At 39.8% G+C, this 14,016-nt stretch overlaps 2 protein-coding genes across 4 annotated transcripts in view; one reads left to right on the top strand and one right to left on the bottom strand.

Annotated features, from left to right (window-relative positions):
• The window catches only part of si:ch211-195o20.7 (cytospin-A), a 404,502-nt gene that overhangs the window by 160,126 nt on the left and 230,360 nt on the right, over window positions 1-14,016 (top strand). The window lies entirely within an intron of this gene.
• arhgef10 (Rho guanine nucleotide exchange factor (GEF) 10) overlaps window positions 1-14,016 on the bottom strand; it is a 57,201-nt gene that overhangs the window by 32,197 nt on the left and 10,988 nt on the right. For 2 of the 3 annotated variants that reach the window (XM_061062661.1, XM_061062660.1), the window contains exons 3-13: window positions 12,312-12,716; window positions 10,673-11,017; window positions 9,570-9,606; window positions 9,235-9,323; window positions 8,843-8,899; window positions 8,071-8,258; window positions 6,899-7,015; window positions 6,311-6,422; window positions 5,783-5,895; window positions 5,579-5,656; window positions 5,319-5,498 (exon numbers count right to left, since the gene is read on the bottom strand). In XM_061062661.1, the coding sequence (XP_060918644.1) occupies window positions 5,319-5,498; window positions 5,579-5,656; window positions 5,783-5,895; window positions 6,311-6,422; window positions 6,899-7,015; window positions 8,071-8,258; window positions 8,843-8,899; window positions 9,235-9,323; window positions 9,570-9,606; window positions 10,673-11,017; window positions 12,312-12,716 (1,721 nt within the window). The remainder of the gene's footprint in view (window positions 1-5,318; window positions 5,499-5,578; window positions 5,657-5,782; window positions 5,896-6,310; window positions 6,423-6,898; window positions 7,016-8,070; window positions 8,259-8,842; window positions 8,900-9,234; window positions 9,324-9,569; window positions 9,607-10,672; window positions 11,018-12,311; window positions 12,717-14,016) is intronic. The other variant, XM_061062662.1, reaches the window with a different exon arrangement.

Below are 14,016 nucleotides of genomic sequence, written 5' to 3'. Positions count from 1 at the left end.
ATGCTGTATCACTGTCAACTGTAGTTATTATAGTGTTATAGAGTGTTCCCTATACATGCTTGGATAATATAACATTCTTCATGCCATGCTGATGTGGTTACAGGCAATAATCCTCTTAACTATAACATTTACGGTATGCCATGTATCTGAGATGTAGGTGAGAAATTTAAGTTGTGACCAAGGTGTGTTGTCTGTTCTGTTGTTTTATTTGATCTGTCTGTATGTGTGTTTAAAAATAAAAAAAGTATAATAAGAATATTGGGGAGGAGGGGGGGAAGTCATCATGTCCACTACCAGTTTTAGCAATGCACTTAGGTTCCCTTAATGCATATTTACACAATGAGGTTCAAAATATCTGTGATTGGACACTTTATTGATTTCTTACATACAGGCCAGTTCTGCTTTAATCAACATTGAACATTGACAGAATGAATGCCCTTCTTATAACCAAATGACATGTAGTTGGTTACGATTTGTAAAACAGTTTGTGGGATTCATGCTTCAAGTTTACATGAACACAAAACTAGAAAATGCGGTGCACCAAACATAGAAAGATTTCCCAAAGCAGCTCATTAATGTTGAAGTGAATGAGCCGGCTGATCAAAGGATGCTTACTGTGTGAATCAGGGGAAAAGGCAAAAACAAGTTTGAGAACAGAATTGATTTCTTACAGAATTCAAGGTGCTTTAAGGTAAAGAGGAAGTTAGAAAGCATACAGTGGGTACGGAAAGTATTCAGACCCCTTTACATTTTTCACTCTTTGTTTCATTGCAGCCATTTGCTAAAATCAAAAAAGTTCATTTTATTTCTCATTAATGTACACTCAGCACCCCATCTTGACAGAAAAAAAACAGAAATGTAGAAATTTTTGCAAATTTATTAAAAAAGAAAAACTGAAATATCACATGGTCATAAGTATTCAGACCCTTTGCTGTGACACTCATATTTAACTCACATGCTGTCCATTTCTTCTGATCCTCCTTGAGATGGTTTTGCTCCTTCATTGGAGTCCAGCTGTGTTTAATTAAACTGATTGGACTTGATTAGGAAAGGCACACACCTGTCTATATAAGACCTTACAGCTCACAGTGCATGTCAGAGCAAATGAGAATCATGAGGTTGAAGGAAGTGCCCAAGGAGCTCAGAGACAGAATTGTGGCAAGGCACAGATCCAAGGTTACATAAGAATTTCTGCAGCACTCAAGGTTCCTAAGAGCACAGTGGCCTCCATAATCCTTAAATGGAAGAAGTTTGGGACGACCAGAACTCTTCCTAGACCTGGCCGTCCAGCCAAACTGAGCAATCATGGGAGAAGAGCCTTGGTGAGAGAGGTAAAGAAGAACCCAAAGATCACTGTGGCTGAGCGCCAGAGATGCAGTAGGGAGATGGGAGAAAGTTCCACAAAGTCAACTATCACTGCAGCCCTCCACCAATCGGGGCTTTATGGCAGAGTGGCCCGACGGAAGCCTCTCCTCAGTGCAAGACATATGAAAGCCCGCATAGAGTTTGCCAAAAAACACAGGAAGGACTCCCAGACTATGAGAACGAAGATTCTCTGGTCTGGTGAGACCAAGATTGAACTTTTTGGCTTTAATTCTAAGCGGTATGTGTGGAGAAAACCAGGCACTGCTCATCACCTGCCCAATACAATCCCAACAGTGAAACATGGTGGTGGCAGCATCATGCTATGGGGGTGTTTTTCAGCTGCAGGGACAGGACAACTGGTTGCAATTGAAGGAAAGATGAATGCGGCCAAGTACAGAGATATCCTGGAAGAAAACCTCTTCCAGAGTGCTCAGGACCTCAGACTGGGCCGACGGTTCACCTTCCAACAAGACAATGACCCTAAGCACACAGCTAAAATAACAAAGGAGTGGCTTCGGAACAACTCTGTGACCATTCTTGACTGGCCCAGCCAGAGCCCTGACCTAAACCCAATTGAGCATCTCTGGAGAGACCTGAAAATGGCCGTCCACCAACGTTCATCATCCAACCTGACAGAACTGGAGAGGATCTGCAAGGAAGAATGGCAGAGGATCCCCAAATCCAGGTGTGAAAAACTTGTTGCATCATTCCCAAGAAGACTCATGGCTGTACTAGCTCAAAAGGGTGCTTCTACTCAATACTGAGCAAAGGGTCTGAATACTTATGACCATGTGATATTTCAGTTTTTCTTTTTCAATAAATTTGCAAAAATTTCTACATTTCTGTTTTTTTTCTGTCAAGATGGGGTGCTGAGTGTACATTAATGAGAAATAAAATGAACTTTTTTGATTTTAGCAAATGGCTGCAATGAAACAGAGTGAAAAACGTAAAGGGGTCTGAATACTTTCCGTACCCACTGTATATTGTTATAAGAAAAAAACAGCGAGTGGCAACATGTTGAAGCTGCTGTCTGGCAGTAGCAGATCATCCATCATGGTTCTATGTGAGAGGATTATATTTGAAACCATGACACACTGTTCTGAAACTCCTAGTTGCTATTTTTGCATCTTTGATTACAATGACAAATGTAATTTCCTGAGATAGGCACTAAGAGAAGTTTCATTTTTATAGCTTCATTCTTTTTTTTAAATGTTCAATTTGTATTTCAATTACAGACAAAAACTGAATTTGTTTTAAATGTGCCTGAATGTAACTTATAAAATCTGTTTTTGGTTTCTTAACTGCTTATATACTAAATTAAGATATATATACTAGGGCTTTCAGCATTAAATAGTTAATCACGATTAATTAAGGTCTGAAATTAAAGCTTACATTTTTTTTATCGCGATTAATCACATACTAGTTTGTCCCTTTAGGTGCACCGAAGATAAGCCTCTGCAGTATCTCCTCGTAGTCACAGTGATGGAAGAGAGCAACACTGCTGCATCTTTGAATGTCTAATGTTAATTTAAAAAAAACTCAGTTGACAAGTCCAAAGTAATATCCACCTCTTGACATCCAACATTTCACTTTTTCACCAGCCTTTTTAGCTGTTTTCAGTCTTATTCCGTTTTTTATCTGTAACAAATTCATTTTTCCCTTTACTCAAGTTAATATCGTAACCTCTAATCTACCAGAAGGTCCTTACTTTATTTCAAATAAAAGCAGGCTTGAATTCAAATAGCAAGTAATGTACTCAGAGCTCAAGACAGTACAAAAATTCAAAATAAAAGCCTAAAATGTTTTACTTTTTAAATGCGAAGTAATGGAATTTTCAAACATGCAATTCATTGCAATTAACTGTATTAATTTTTTTTGACATTCCTAATATACAGTATATCTATATCTCTATATATATATATATATATAGATATATATACAATATATAAAGATTAACCAAACACAAGAGCGCTGAATTACTTCTTCTTTTTATCTAATTACATACTCAAATAAACAACATGTTTTGCCCGCATGGCTTCATTATATATATATATATTTAATTGGTAGAAGTAATAAGGTTCTGTCTTATGACCTGTAATAATAGTGCTGTGCTGTGAAAAGCTAGAGGAAGTGGCCCATTGGTTATTTTCTTTATAATGAAAGCTGGCTGGCTCAATCACGCCTCCTACAGGACTGTCTCTACAGCTTCCTCTCCCCACTCTGTTCACTTTCTACTCAGAAAGTGAAAGTGTCTGGAGGCAGTGAAACCGTAGTGTCAAAATTATCCCTTGGATATGTAATGCAGCGTAAATTCAAAAGACTTTTCAGTCAAGATGCCGGAAATGTTTAAAGTTACTTCAGCATGGTCTGCTTCTGCAGTACTCACCGTCATAAAGCCACAGGTGGAGACGTGTGTGGCACTGTCAGGCAGAGAGCAGGATTAGAGCAGGTGTGTGTGTGTGTGTATGTGTCGGGTAGCAGTGTGAGGTCTTATCAATAAGCGTTAGAGCTAATGATGGTCTGTCATAGCCCTGTGAGAAAAAGCTCTGTATGGTATCAGTATATCATTATTAGGTAAAAAAGAAAAAAGATCATCCTAAAGCACAGAGTACTCTGAGATGTAATGGAGTAGAAATATAAAGTACCATAAAATGTCAATAAAAGAAACATAGCTATTTCTCAAGTATTTAAATGTAGATTTTCAATCATACATTATGTCAGTTAGTTACATTGAACAGTTAATGCATATTGTATACATGTATATAAAATATTAGTAGTAATGTTTCGTTGGAAATGAGAATTAATTCTCTCACAACCTGATTAAATACTTTTTACAAACCTTTAAATGAGAAAGGATATTTGTCTCCATAGTCACCTCTGACCACAAGGGAGTCAGTCTAAACAGAGTTGATACACACCATTATACTGTTTGTGTGTATGGTACTTACTTCTCAGCTTTGTAATGATTTGAGGGAATAATGTGGGAGATCTTTTTAAGGGGGCACATAGTTGATGTATAGTTATGTCATGTTTGACCGATAGTAAGGGGCCAGTTTGAGGCCAAAGCCAAATTATCTTCCCAGTCCTGTGCTGCTTAAAGCCTATAAGAAAAAGCTTTGTATAATATACTCAAATCACAAAGTATTCCTTTTTTGTTACCAGTTAAAACTTGATCTTGCAGGGGCGCTGGTGGCGCAGTGGTTAGTGCGCGTGCCCCATGTATGGAGGCTGTTGTCTCGAGCAGGCGGCCCGGGTTCACTTCCCACCCGTGGCCTCCTTCCCGCATGTCATTCCCCACTCTCTCACCCTGATTTCCGACTCTATCCACTGTCCTATCTCTCCATTAAAGGCACAAAAAGCCCAAAAATAAATCTTCAAAAAAAAACCTTGATCTTGCCATTTAGAAATATCTATTTTCAACTCTCTTTTATATTATGAAAGCCTCTAAGGATGAGGGACTATTCCGTTACCTAAATAAGTGTCAAGGGTGTGAGTCCTGTTGTTTTAATGATGACTGTGAGTTGTAAGGTTAGCGAGGGCAGGGAACAGACTTTAAACAAGTCTAATGTGGCTCTTACTGATCATCTGATGTCATGCCAGGGCTCCATTTATGTGTCAATACAAGGAAGTGAAAGGGAGAGCATGACCGTTGGAGATATGGTCTTTTGCTTTGATGTTGTCAAGAAGCCAGAGCGAACATAGGGTTTGATAATAAAATATATAAAAAAGCAAAGTTTAGTGTTCTGGGCCTGCCTCAGAGCAAGTCTCTTTGAAGTAGGATGGTAGGACAGTTTTATAGCCGTGCTGCATGCTTTCACAAAAGCAAATAATTGAACAAAAACTAGATTCCAACAAACTCAGAGCTACAGCTTCTAATGGATGCATTTTCAGTTACATATATTTGGGTGCAGTTCTTGTAAAAAAAAAAAAAAGGCTTTAAAATGATAACTTACCGATGCCACAAAGACATCCCCAATCATCTCCAGGCTGTCCCACTCAGCGACACGGCTTGCCAGGGCGATCTGGAACAGGAAGTGGCTCTGCAGGATCTCCCGCACACGATAGAAGGTCATCTTCAGTTTCCTGTCGCTCAGCAGCTTCGGCTCAATCTGAGACAGGGGCTTCTCGTATTGCTGATGAAGCAGAGAATGTGAACTGTAATAACCAACCTTTTAAAAGTAAATTTCACAATCACTTCGCTGCACTTGCATACCTCTAATATCCTCTTCAGTGCGTCCAGATAGTTCTTCTCACTTTCCAAAATAGATCCCAGTATACATCTTCTCACCAGCTGTAGGAGAACGATACAGAAAAAAACCCATCATAAAACAAATTGTAAATTCAGATGTTTTTCACAAATTCACACAGCATAGAATGACATAATTGGGGATACAAAATGTTTGTGATTTTTCATTACCTGTTGCTGTGAAAGACCCTCTGGTGCTGGACACAGAACTGGCTCCACATTGAAACAGTCCACCTCAATGAAGAGCTCAGACTCCTCATCCTCAAAACAGGCCGACTTCCTCTCTACAAGTTTCAGAAGCACAAATCAAGAAAAAAAAATGTCATTAACCAGAAAAAGAAAGAAAAGGCATCAAGCTGAGGGAAGGGATTTTTTTGTTGCTCTGTTGCCCCTTACTCATATAAGAGAACCTTCATTTCAGTCATATTTTTGGGTGATTTTTTATTGGATAGGACAGCTGAAGACAGACAGGAAACATTGAGAGGAGAGCGTGGGGCTTAGCATGCAGCAAAGGGCTGAGGCCAGATTTAAATCCACAGCTGCTGGACTACAGCCTCTTTTCATGGGGCGTACATCATAACTGCTTTGCTTTCTGGCGCCGCAGAGAACCTCCATTTTTACAGTAATTAAAAAATAAACAAAAGGAATGGGGAGAAGATTCTTTCTGTGAAGAATAGCAGCCTTTTATGAATCACATACCTTGACAAAATGACTTGGTTTTGATGAAAGAGCGTCCCTTCTTTACCGCAGCTTTGGTTTTCTCAAGCCCATCTTTGGTCCCATCCTTAGCTGCCTTCACCAGCTTTTGCATCTTTTATGAGACAACGAACACTATTATCTTTTTGGCAGGAGAAACAACGCTATTGTTTTCATAGTTGAGAAGTTTGTTATGAGGTGAAGTTCAGTTTACTTTGAAAAGTTCTATGGTTAAAAAAAAGCTACTCAACTGAGATCAGCTGGACAGGAGCAGTGTTAGAGTAAGGATGGAGATAACAATAAATCATGAATGTACAATCTAACAACTGCTTATAAAAAAAATACATCCTAAGCATTATAGCCTCTGATGCATACACGTATAGCAGGACAGGTCAGTGCAGCAGCAGACAAGGAGCTAATGATATGTATGCAAAACCCATTACCAGTACCACCACCACAAGCCATTCATATCAGAGCAGGATGTATGGAGTCAGTGAGAGACACCCAAAAGTGGTTAGCTGGACTGAGAGCAAAAGGGATGGAACTACGTTGTCTAGCACAGACAGGTGAGGTGAGCCTCAGGTAGTTTACCTTCTGCTCGTGTTTCTGTTTTAGCTGCTGTAGCTCTACCGTTCCCACTGTATTTGCCATTAGATCTTTCATCTTTTTCTCATAGTGTTCTTTCAAGCGTGTCAGATCTTGAGAGAGCTAGAAAGCAAAGCACGTGTTACTGGTTATGGTTTTGGAATTAACTTGCACCTTAGAGCCACTGTTCACTCACTGTAATCCTGATATGTGTTGCCAGAAGGCAGACTATATCCTCATGCAATAAAAGATTACTTCAAAGTCATCTAACTGATGTTTAAAAGGGAGATGGATCCTACTCTGTGCACTAATGCCCTGTTCTTGTATGTTTTCTAATTGGATTGAGCATGTACAGTATGATCTCCAGTAGGAAGTTACTGCATGGCTTTCTAGCAGATAGCCCAGAAAGAAGAACCTCTTGATGCCAGTCTGTACTAGTTTTATTTTTCTAAGTACAGAAATAACATGGCAGGGGCAAAGAGACCGAATCGGAAATTGACGGAGAAGAGAAAACAAGAGAGTGACTGAGCAAAACGGTGTGAGTCTTACTGGACCCCCTAAACTACAGGGGTGCCTAATCTCAGAAAATGCCAATTCTTGCATAATACTGCCGTAAATTGTGCATGGAGACGGTGTGGCTCACGTGATCTGAGGTTCATGGGCATTATCTTATAAGAGGGAAACATGGCAACCGATAAGTGCCACTGTTGTTGTTTTATTTAACAACTTTCCAATAAGAGGGGCCAGTTGTCCCCCTTGTATTCCTAGGCCAATCTGCATTTCTCATTTCTGAACAGGCTACACTTAAAAAAAAAAAGTGAAGTTGAATTCTCAAAACCACAAGCCAAAACGTTACAGATTTAAGCAAGCTGTCTCTAGATAGAAACATCTCTCCAAGGTCTGCAGAAGCAAATGGTGTAATCAACATCAAATGTACAAATAGACTTTTAATTATTCAAATCTTGATCCACAAATAAACTCTACCAAATGTTGAACAAGCTAAAAAAAAAAAAAAAAAAAAAAGATTTTTTTTATCTTAGAATATTTACATTTAAACAAAATCACTAACTCCAGAATCAATATCAAACAGGATATGGGAAGAGTTGAGAGAAAACTAAATTTAGCTATTTCAATAGTTCAAATGTCTGTAATGCTGGGAGGAAGATAATTGTACACACGTGTGTTTTCCTCTGCGGTGGCTTTCCTCTCATGAAGGCATGGGGCAGGCCGTTTTCAGCGCGACCTTCCCCGTCACTCGCCTCGTCATAGCTTTCAAACTCACTCGAGCTCCAGCCGTTGTCGAGGGAACTGTTGCAGCCACCCTCCTCACCGAACTCGACGTCATCGTAGATCATCTCCTCTGGATCTGTATGACGTAGACGCAGATACACACAATAACAACATCCCTCTCTCACAAACAGTAGCCATGAAATGCATCCTGTAAATGTAATAATAATAATAATTTATTGATACCGCGAGGGGAAATTTGTTTTTACACTCTGTCTAGTCTGCCTTGCTCAAGGGCACCTCAGCAGTGCTCAGGAGGTGGACTGGTGCCTCTCCAGCTACCAGACCAACTTCTGGACTTGGTCCGTGCTGGGACTTGAACTGGTGACCCTCCGATTCCCAACCCAAGTCCCTACAGACTGAGCTACTGCTGCCCAAATTTGCCCAAAATTACAAATGTAATGTCATGATGATTTGTTTTTGCTCAGAGCAAAGTTTGTATGCGGTTTCTTTCTGATGTTAACAAACAAGAATGAAACCCTAATGCTCAAATGTAAATATTACAGCAGGATGATATTTTCATGCAACTCTAAATGAGTATTTCAAGTGGAAAAAAAAAAGAGGACCTTAGATCGAAACTGAGCAGCGATGATGGGTCTAAAGAAACTGAAACACATAAGTTCTAAAAAAATAAAAATAAAGAATAAAAAAAAAGTCCCATACCTGTGTTGGAGTCTGAGTTGTCTCTGGGCACGTCATCATAAATCACCTCATCAGGATCTGTACAGCAGCAGACATTTTCACAAGAACTGGTGGGTTATTCCTCATATCAGATAGCTCAGGCTGTTCATACCACAAACAGGACGTCAAGTAAGAGGGGGATCTATAAGAAAAGCTCACAAAGGCACGCTTCCTCAAAAGAACTGGGAAGGAAGTGTCTGGGAATTCAGTTGTGTCATCAGTGAGAGAGAGAGAAAAAAAAGATAACAGAGGCCAGAAGACGTGCAGAGTGTGGAGAGGGAAGTGCAGAGAACTAAAGAGAACAGCAGTATTCCTTCTAATTAAAAAGATACAACTTGACTAGATTACATTTTGCTCTTATTATCATGCCTTACTTTCCATCCATGCAGTGTTGGCAGGATCTGATGCCCATTTAGCCAAAGCATCCTCCTCTCTTATTGGTGGATATTCCTCACTGAAAACACTTGAGAAACATGCAAACATACATTATTTTTCCTTGTCTGCTCAATGTCAGAAAGGTTAAATACATATTTTTTTTGTATCACCACTGACATTAGGGACCCTGGTGTTTAGAATATATAATTGCAAAGGTCAGTAACTGTAACTGCAACTCTGAGTGGGAAGTAATGAAGCATATTTGCAAAAATGGTACAGCACTAAATATATAAGATGTTTAAAAAATGTTCTAACTGTGAAATAAGACACATACCTGTCCACAGAGGTGTTGCCAGTCCCAACAACAGTGACTGAAGGAGGAAGGAGAGGACACATTACACAAAGAAAACCTTCAACTTTATCAATGTTCTTGATTGTTTTAGGTCGTGCAGGTCCCTAGATTCAAGTGCAGAATAAGCTGCAATGCAGGGGACGTTTTGGGCAAAAGCTTGTGTTCAGTGAAATTGTAGAATTGTACAAATATATCTTTAACAGTATTTTCTAAAATAAAATGAACACATAAGATATTCCTTACAGAAATCAGCAGTGACTGTGAAGCAAATTTAAAGATTATAAACTGTCCTGTAATTTGTTTTTTATGCCACCAGATGTCGCTAATGATACCGTGCTGGATGGACACTAAATCTCTTCGGGAATTTGTGAATCAGCTGAGATGATGTTTTGCTTTAAATATGCATCCATTATTTTCACTTTGGTCATGTACTTTATTTACAATTCTTGATTGATTAATTAATTAATTAACTATTTTTTGCAACATTTGAAAAATCAATACCTATATGGAGGATGTTATTGCAATGTTTATTTTGACTGAAAGAAAAACAACACTGCAAATAAAATAGAGAGTATTCTACATGGCTGCAAAGAATGAACTTTTGAAAATTCTCTTCCCAAAAAATCTATGTCAATGCGGTAAGCCCATGGTAAGATAATTACAGTGTAATGAGAGTCCTCAGTGTGCCAGGCCTCAGGCTTGGACTCGACTACTGCTAGATTTTAGGGAAACCGGAAAATCCTCACAGCCAACACAGATCTTTGGGGAAGGCTAAATTTAGTCCATACTTCCTTGTGGCAAAGTTTTAGGAAAAAGAAGAAAAGACATAGAGGATAGAAGCAGCTGAAACAGCATTTACGTGTCACAGCCTGCTATCTCTATCTTTGAGTATAGAGACAAAGTAGAGGAAGAATTTCCCAACAATGCAAACAATGATCCTGTATGTCCAGATCACTCCATATAGTATTTTTTCTTAAAATGACCTTGTATCAATCCAGCTTATTATCATCGTTACTTTTTTGAATCCTTAAAAAAAAAAAAAAAACATGTATTGAGAATTCCCACGACTGCAGGCTCTACTCTACCATCCTCATCCACGGAGAGGTGTCGAATGATGACGGGTGTGGTGTAAGTTGGTGTGATGAGTGGTACACCCGAGGGGGTTGCATAGCCACAGGGAACCGGCACTGAGTATCCTGAAGTGATGCCACCAGGGCTGGAGTGGATATCCTGAGCTTCTCCTGCTTCTTCCTTCAGCTCTACTGGTGTGGAAGGGGAAGAGGAGGGTCCATGGTGCTGCTCCAGCTGCTGCAGTTGGAGAGGGGTAATGTCAATCACAGAGTAAGGATTGACTTTGCCCTGAGAGGAGCTCCTGGGTACTGGCGGAAGAGTGCTAGGGTCATTGATGGGAACATCCTGGCCTTCTCTGACTGGGGAGACAGACAAAGAAACATTTGTCAAGATAAATCACAACAATGGAAAAATGCAACATTGGGCTGAAATGAGTCAGATTATAAAATACATGATCAATTTACTAGAAATTACACAATTATTAGTTTAGATTATTAACGACCTACAGAGATTAAGTGTTAAAGAGTCATGTTGTTGTGAACTTATTATTTATGGTTTGATCCAACAGTGTTGGCATCATCATCACTTTAACAGAGGTCAAAATGAATTGTGTTCTACATGATCAAAAGTTCATGCTGTCAGAGGTAGCGACGCAGACAAATCCATTTCTAAACAAAGAAAGTTGCAAACCGACTAGTGAAAAATGGTAACCTCTCCAGCAACATGGTCTGTGAATTTTCAGGCGTTTAACTTTATTGGTTAAAATTTGCCTGACAGTTCATATACTAATCAATTTAATAATTCATATACTGTAAAGTTAAAGTAAATAAAATGTGTATGCCTTATGGAGCATTTGTGAACCACATTTGCGCTACTATAACAGGTTTGTTTCACCACAGACTGGTCTCCTCACATTGTCCAGTTCAAAAAGTCCTGTTATGAGTTAGAAATCCTTCCCCTTGCTTCCAGCTTTGTTACAATCCATTTAAGTTATAATTCTTCAGTGTGAGTACACTCTTCCATGCATTGGAGGAGCATTTTAAGCAGCATGCCTTAATGGCACATTGTAAGTTTATGGTAAATGATCAAACTTTCTGTAGAGAGGAGAGCTAAATAAGCGGTAATGATTAGGGGAAAATGTTTGCAGCTGATGTAGTTTCTCCAGGTTTCTTGGATGATAGAACGACTTCAGTGTGTTAACGCATGCATGATGTACAGGAAAAAAAATCTATAATATATATATATACATCTTTTCATTCCAGTGAGTGAGTGAGTGAGTGAGTGAGTGAGTGAGTGAGTGAGTGAGTGAGTGAGAATAAGAGCCTGACGCTGCCTGCTGCTGCTGCTGTCACAGCTTTCAGTGATAAAAAGCAGACATCCTCCAGCACCAGGCAGCCAGAGATACAAGGTGTCATGAGAAAGACAGACTGCCCCACTTTACTGCTTCACTTCAGATTGATCTGAAGGGCCTGGATTATAGCCAGATAATGCACACAAACATGACAGGAGAATGTGGAGCATTTTTGATTACTGATAGAAAATATCAAACATTTTTAACCATTATTCAAGCTAAACGGCCCCCCACCCCTCCTAAATGATTACTCACTCACTTCTGGGGCAGCAATAAATAAACTTCTGGGTTTCAATTCAAACCTGTTTCTCCAGGATCTGTCTCTGCATCATCATCGTTTAGGGGAGGAGGTGGAGGAAGTGGTAAATCTGCGTCTATGTTATCAATTCCCTCAGGAGCAGATGTCCCCTCTCCTTCTGCTGTTGCTCCACCTGTTGAGAGGGATCTGCCTGTGGCTGCTGCTGTGTCTACTGATGGCGCTGTGTCACATGTTGTTGAAGGTGCTGGGGGTTCCAGGCTTGGAATAGGGCCTTCAGGGTGACTGGCCACCATGTTGTCCTGGCTCTGTCCCTTGCTGTTGGGGGCTAGAGGAGGTGGAGGTGCAGGGGGCAGGCTGTCAGCCTCAGGAGGAATGTCATCACCACTGTCATCAAAGTCAAAGGCTTCCCCCTGATCTTCATCAGCAAAAGGGACGCTGTCTGCCAACACTGGAAAGTGAGAAAAGGTTTAGAGATAGAGGACCATAGAGTGAGTGGATGTGTAACTGATCAAGAGAACATCAGATAAAAGAGGTAGGAGTTGTGAAGATGTATATCTGGATGTATTACAGTGTTTCCCCTAGGTTTACAGCGTTAGGGGGGGCACGCCGACATGCCAACACAAACACTTGAAGGAATCTTGGTGTTCATGTGTTACTTTTAATGACAGCTGTCCTTTTCTATCGGAAAGGTATCCTTAAATGACTTCTTTCCCTGATTTCAGACTCTATCCACTATCCTATCCCTACAATAAAGGCACAAAAAGCCCAAAAATAAATCTTTAAAAAAAAATAAAAAAAATGTTTTTTTACTTGACCTTCAAGACCATGATAACATGTCCACAGATAGAACTTTGTACTATGCTATCGGTGTGGTTGATTTCATTACACAAAAAGACTAACCTACTAATAAACACAATAGTTACAGCTTAAACGTTTCTGTTGATGCACGTTTCAGCCATGTTGGATTTTAACTCGGCTACGGAAGGTTCTCAGAGTTTCCAAGTCAAAAGTTCCGACTTCTGAGATCAAATGGAATACAGCATTAGGTGTCGAATGCCTCTTCAGGGGTCTTTGAGTCAAAAACTGTGTGCTGTAATACTTAGGCAAAGACTAAGAGGATGTTATAAATGAATCCTCCACTTACAATATATAGTGTTATGAATGAGAACCTTCAGGAAAACAACTCATGAGACAATATCTAAACCTCTGAAATATTCTGCACCATTTGTCTGCTGCAACAGTAAGGTGGGTTTATCCTTTGAATTAAAGGATCTTACAAATTAGCCCAGACTTAAAGAATATATGACCATGGCATGACAGGGAAGAGCATCATACAACACTGTGTGCTTTTGAGGTTTCAGCAAAACACATGTCATACTTATTACGATTTAACTCCAACATTAAATTATTTAAGTCAGAGCCTTCTTTAGAAAACGTTTACAGAGACGCTGTGGGTGGTAGTTTTAGTCCTTGGGCTGTCTAAGTTAAAGAACTGAGCCACAGAGAGCCTTATAATTAAGGGTGGGGTCTACTACAGTTCAGTATGTTTTCTTAAAGAATTTAATACATCAAGGATCTGCTACAAAACAGCACATCAGCTGCCCTACTTTGTAGCCAACACCAACTAGGGCAGAGCTACAAGCTACAGTTAGCATTCAAAGGCGTCACGTTCACATCAGAGAAGTCACTTGGCAGCAGACAGGAAGGGAACAACAAATGTCTTTCCACTTTCCACACTGCAATTAGAC

Source organism: Labrus mixtus, chromosome 18 (assembly GCF_963584025.1).
Source record: "Labrus mixtus chromosome 18, fLabMix1.1, whole genome shotgun sequence".
Lineage (NCBI taxonomy): Eukaryota > Metazoa > Chordata > Actinopteri > Labriformes > Labridae > Labrus > Labrus mixtus.
Note: the sequence above shows the minus strand (reverse complement) of the source record. Positions and strands in the feature narration are given on the sequence as shown.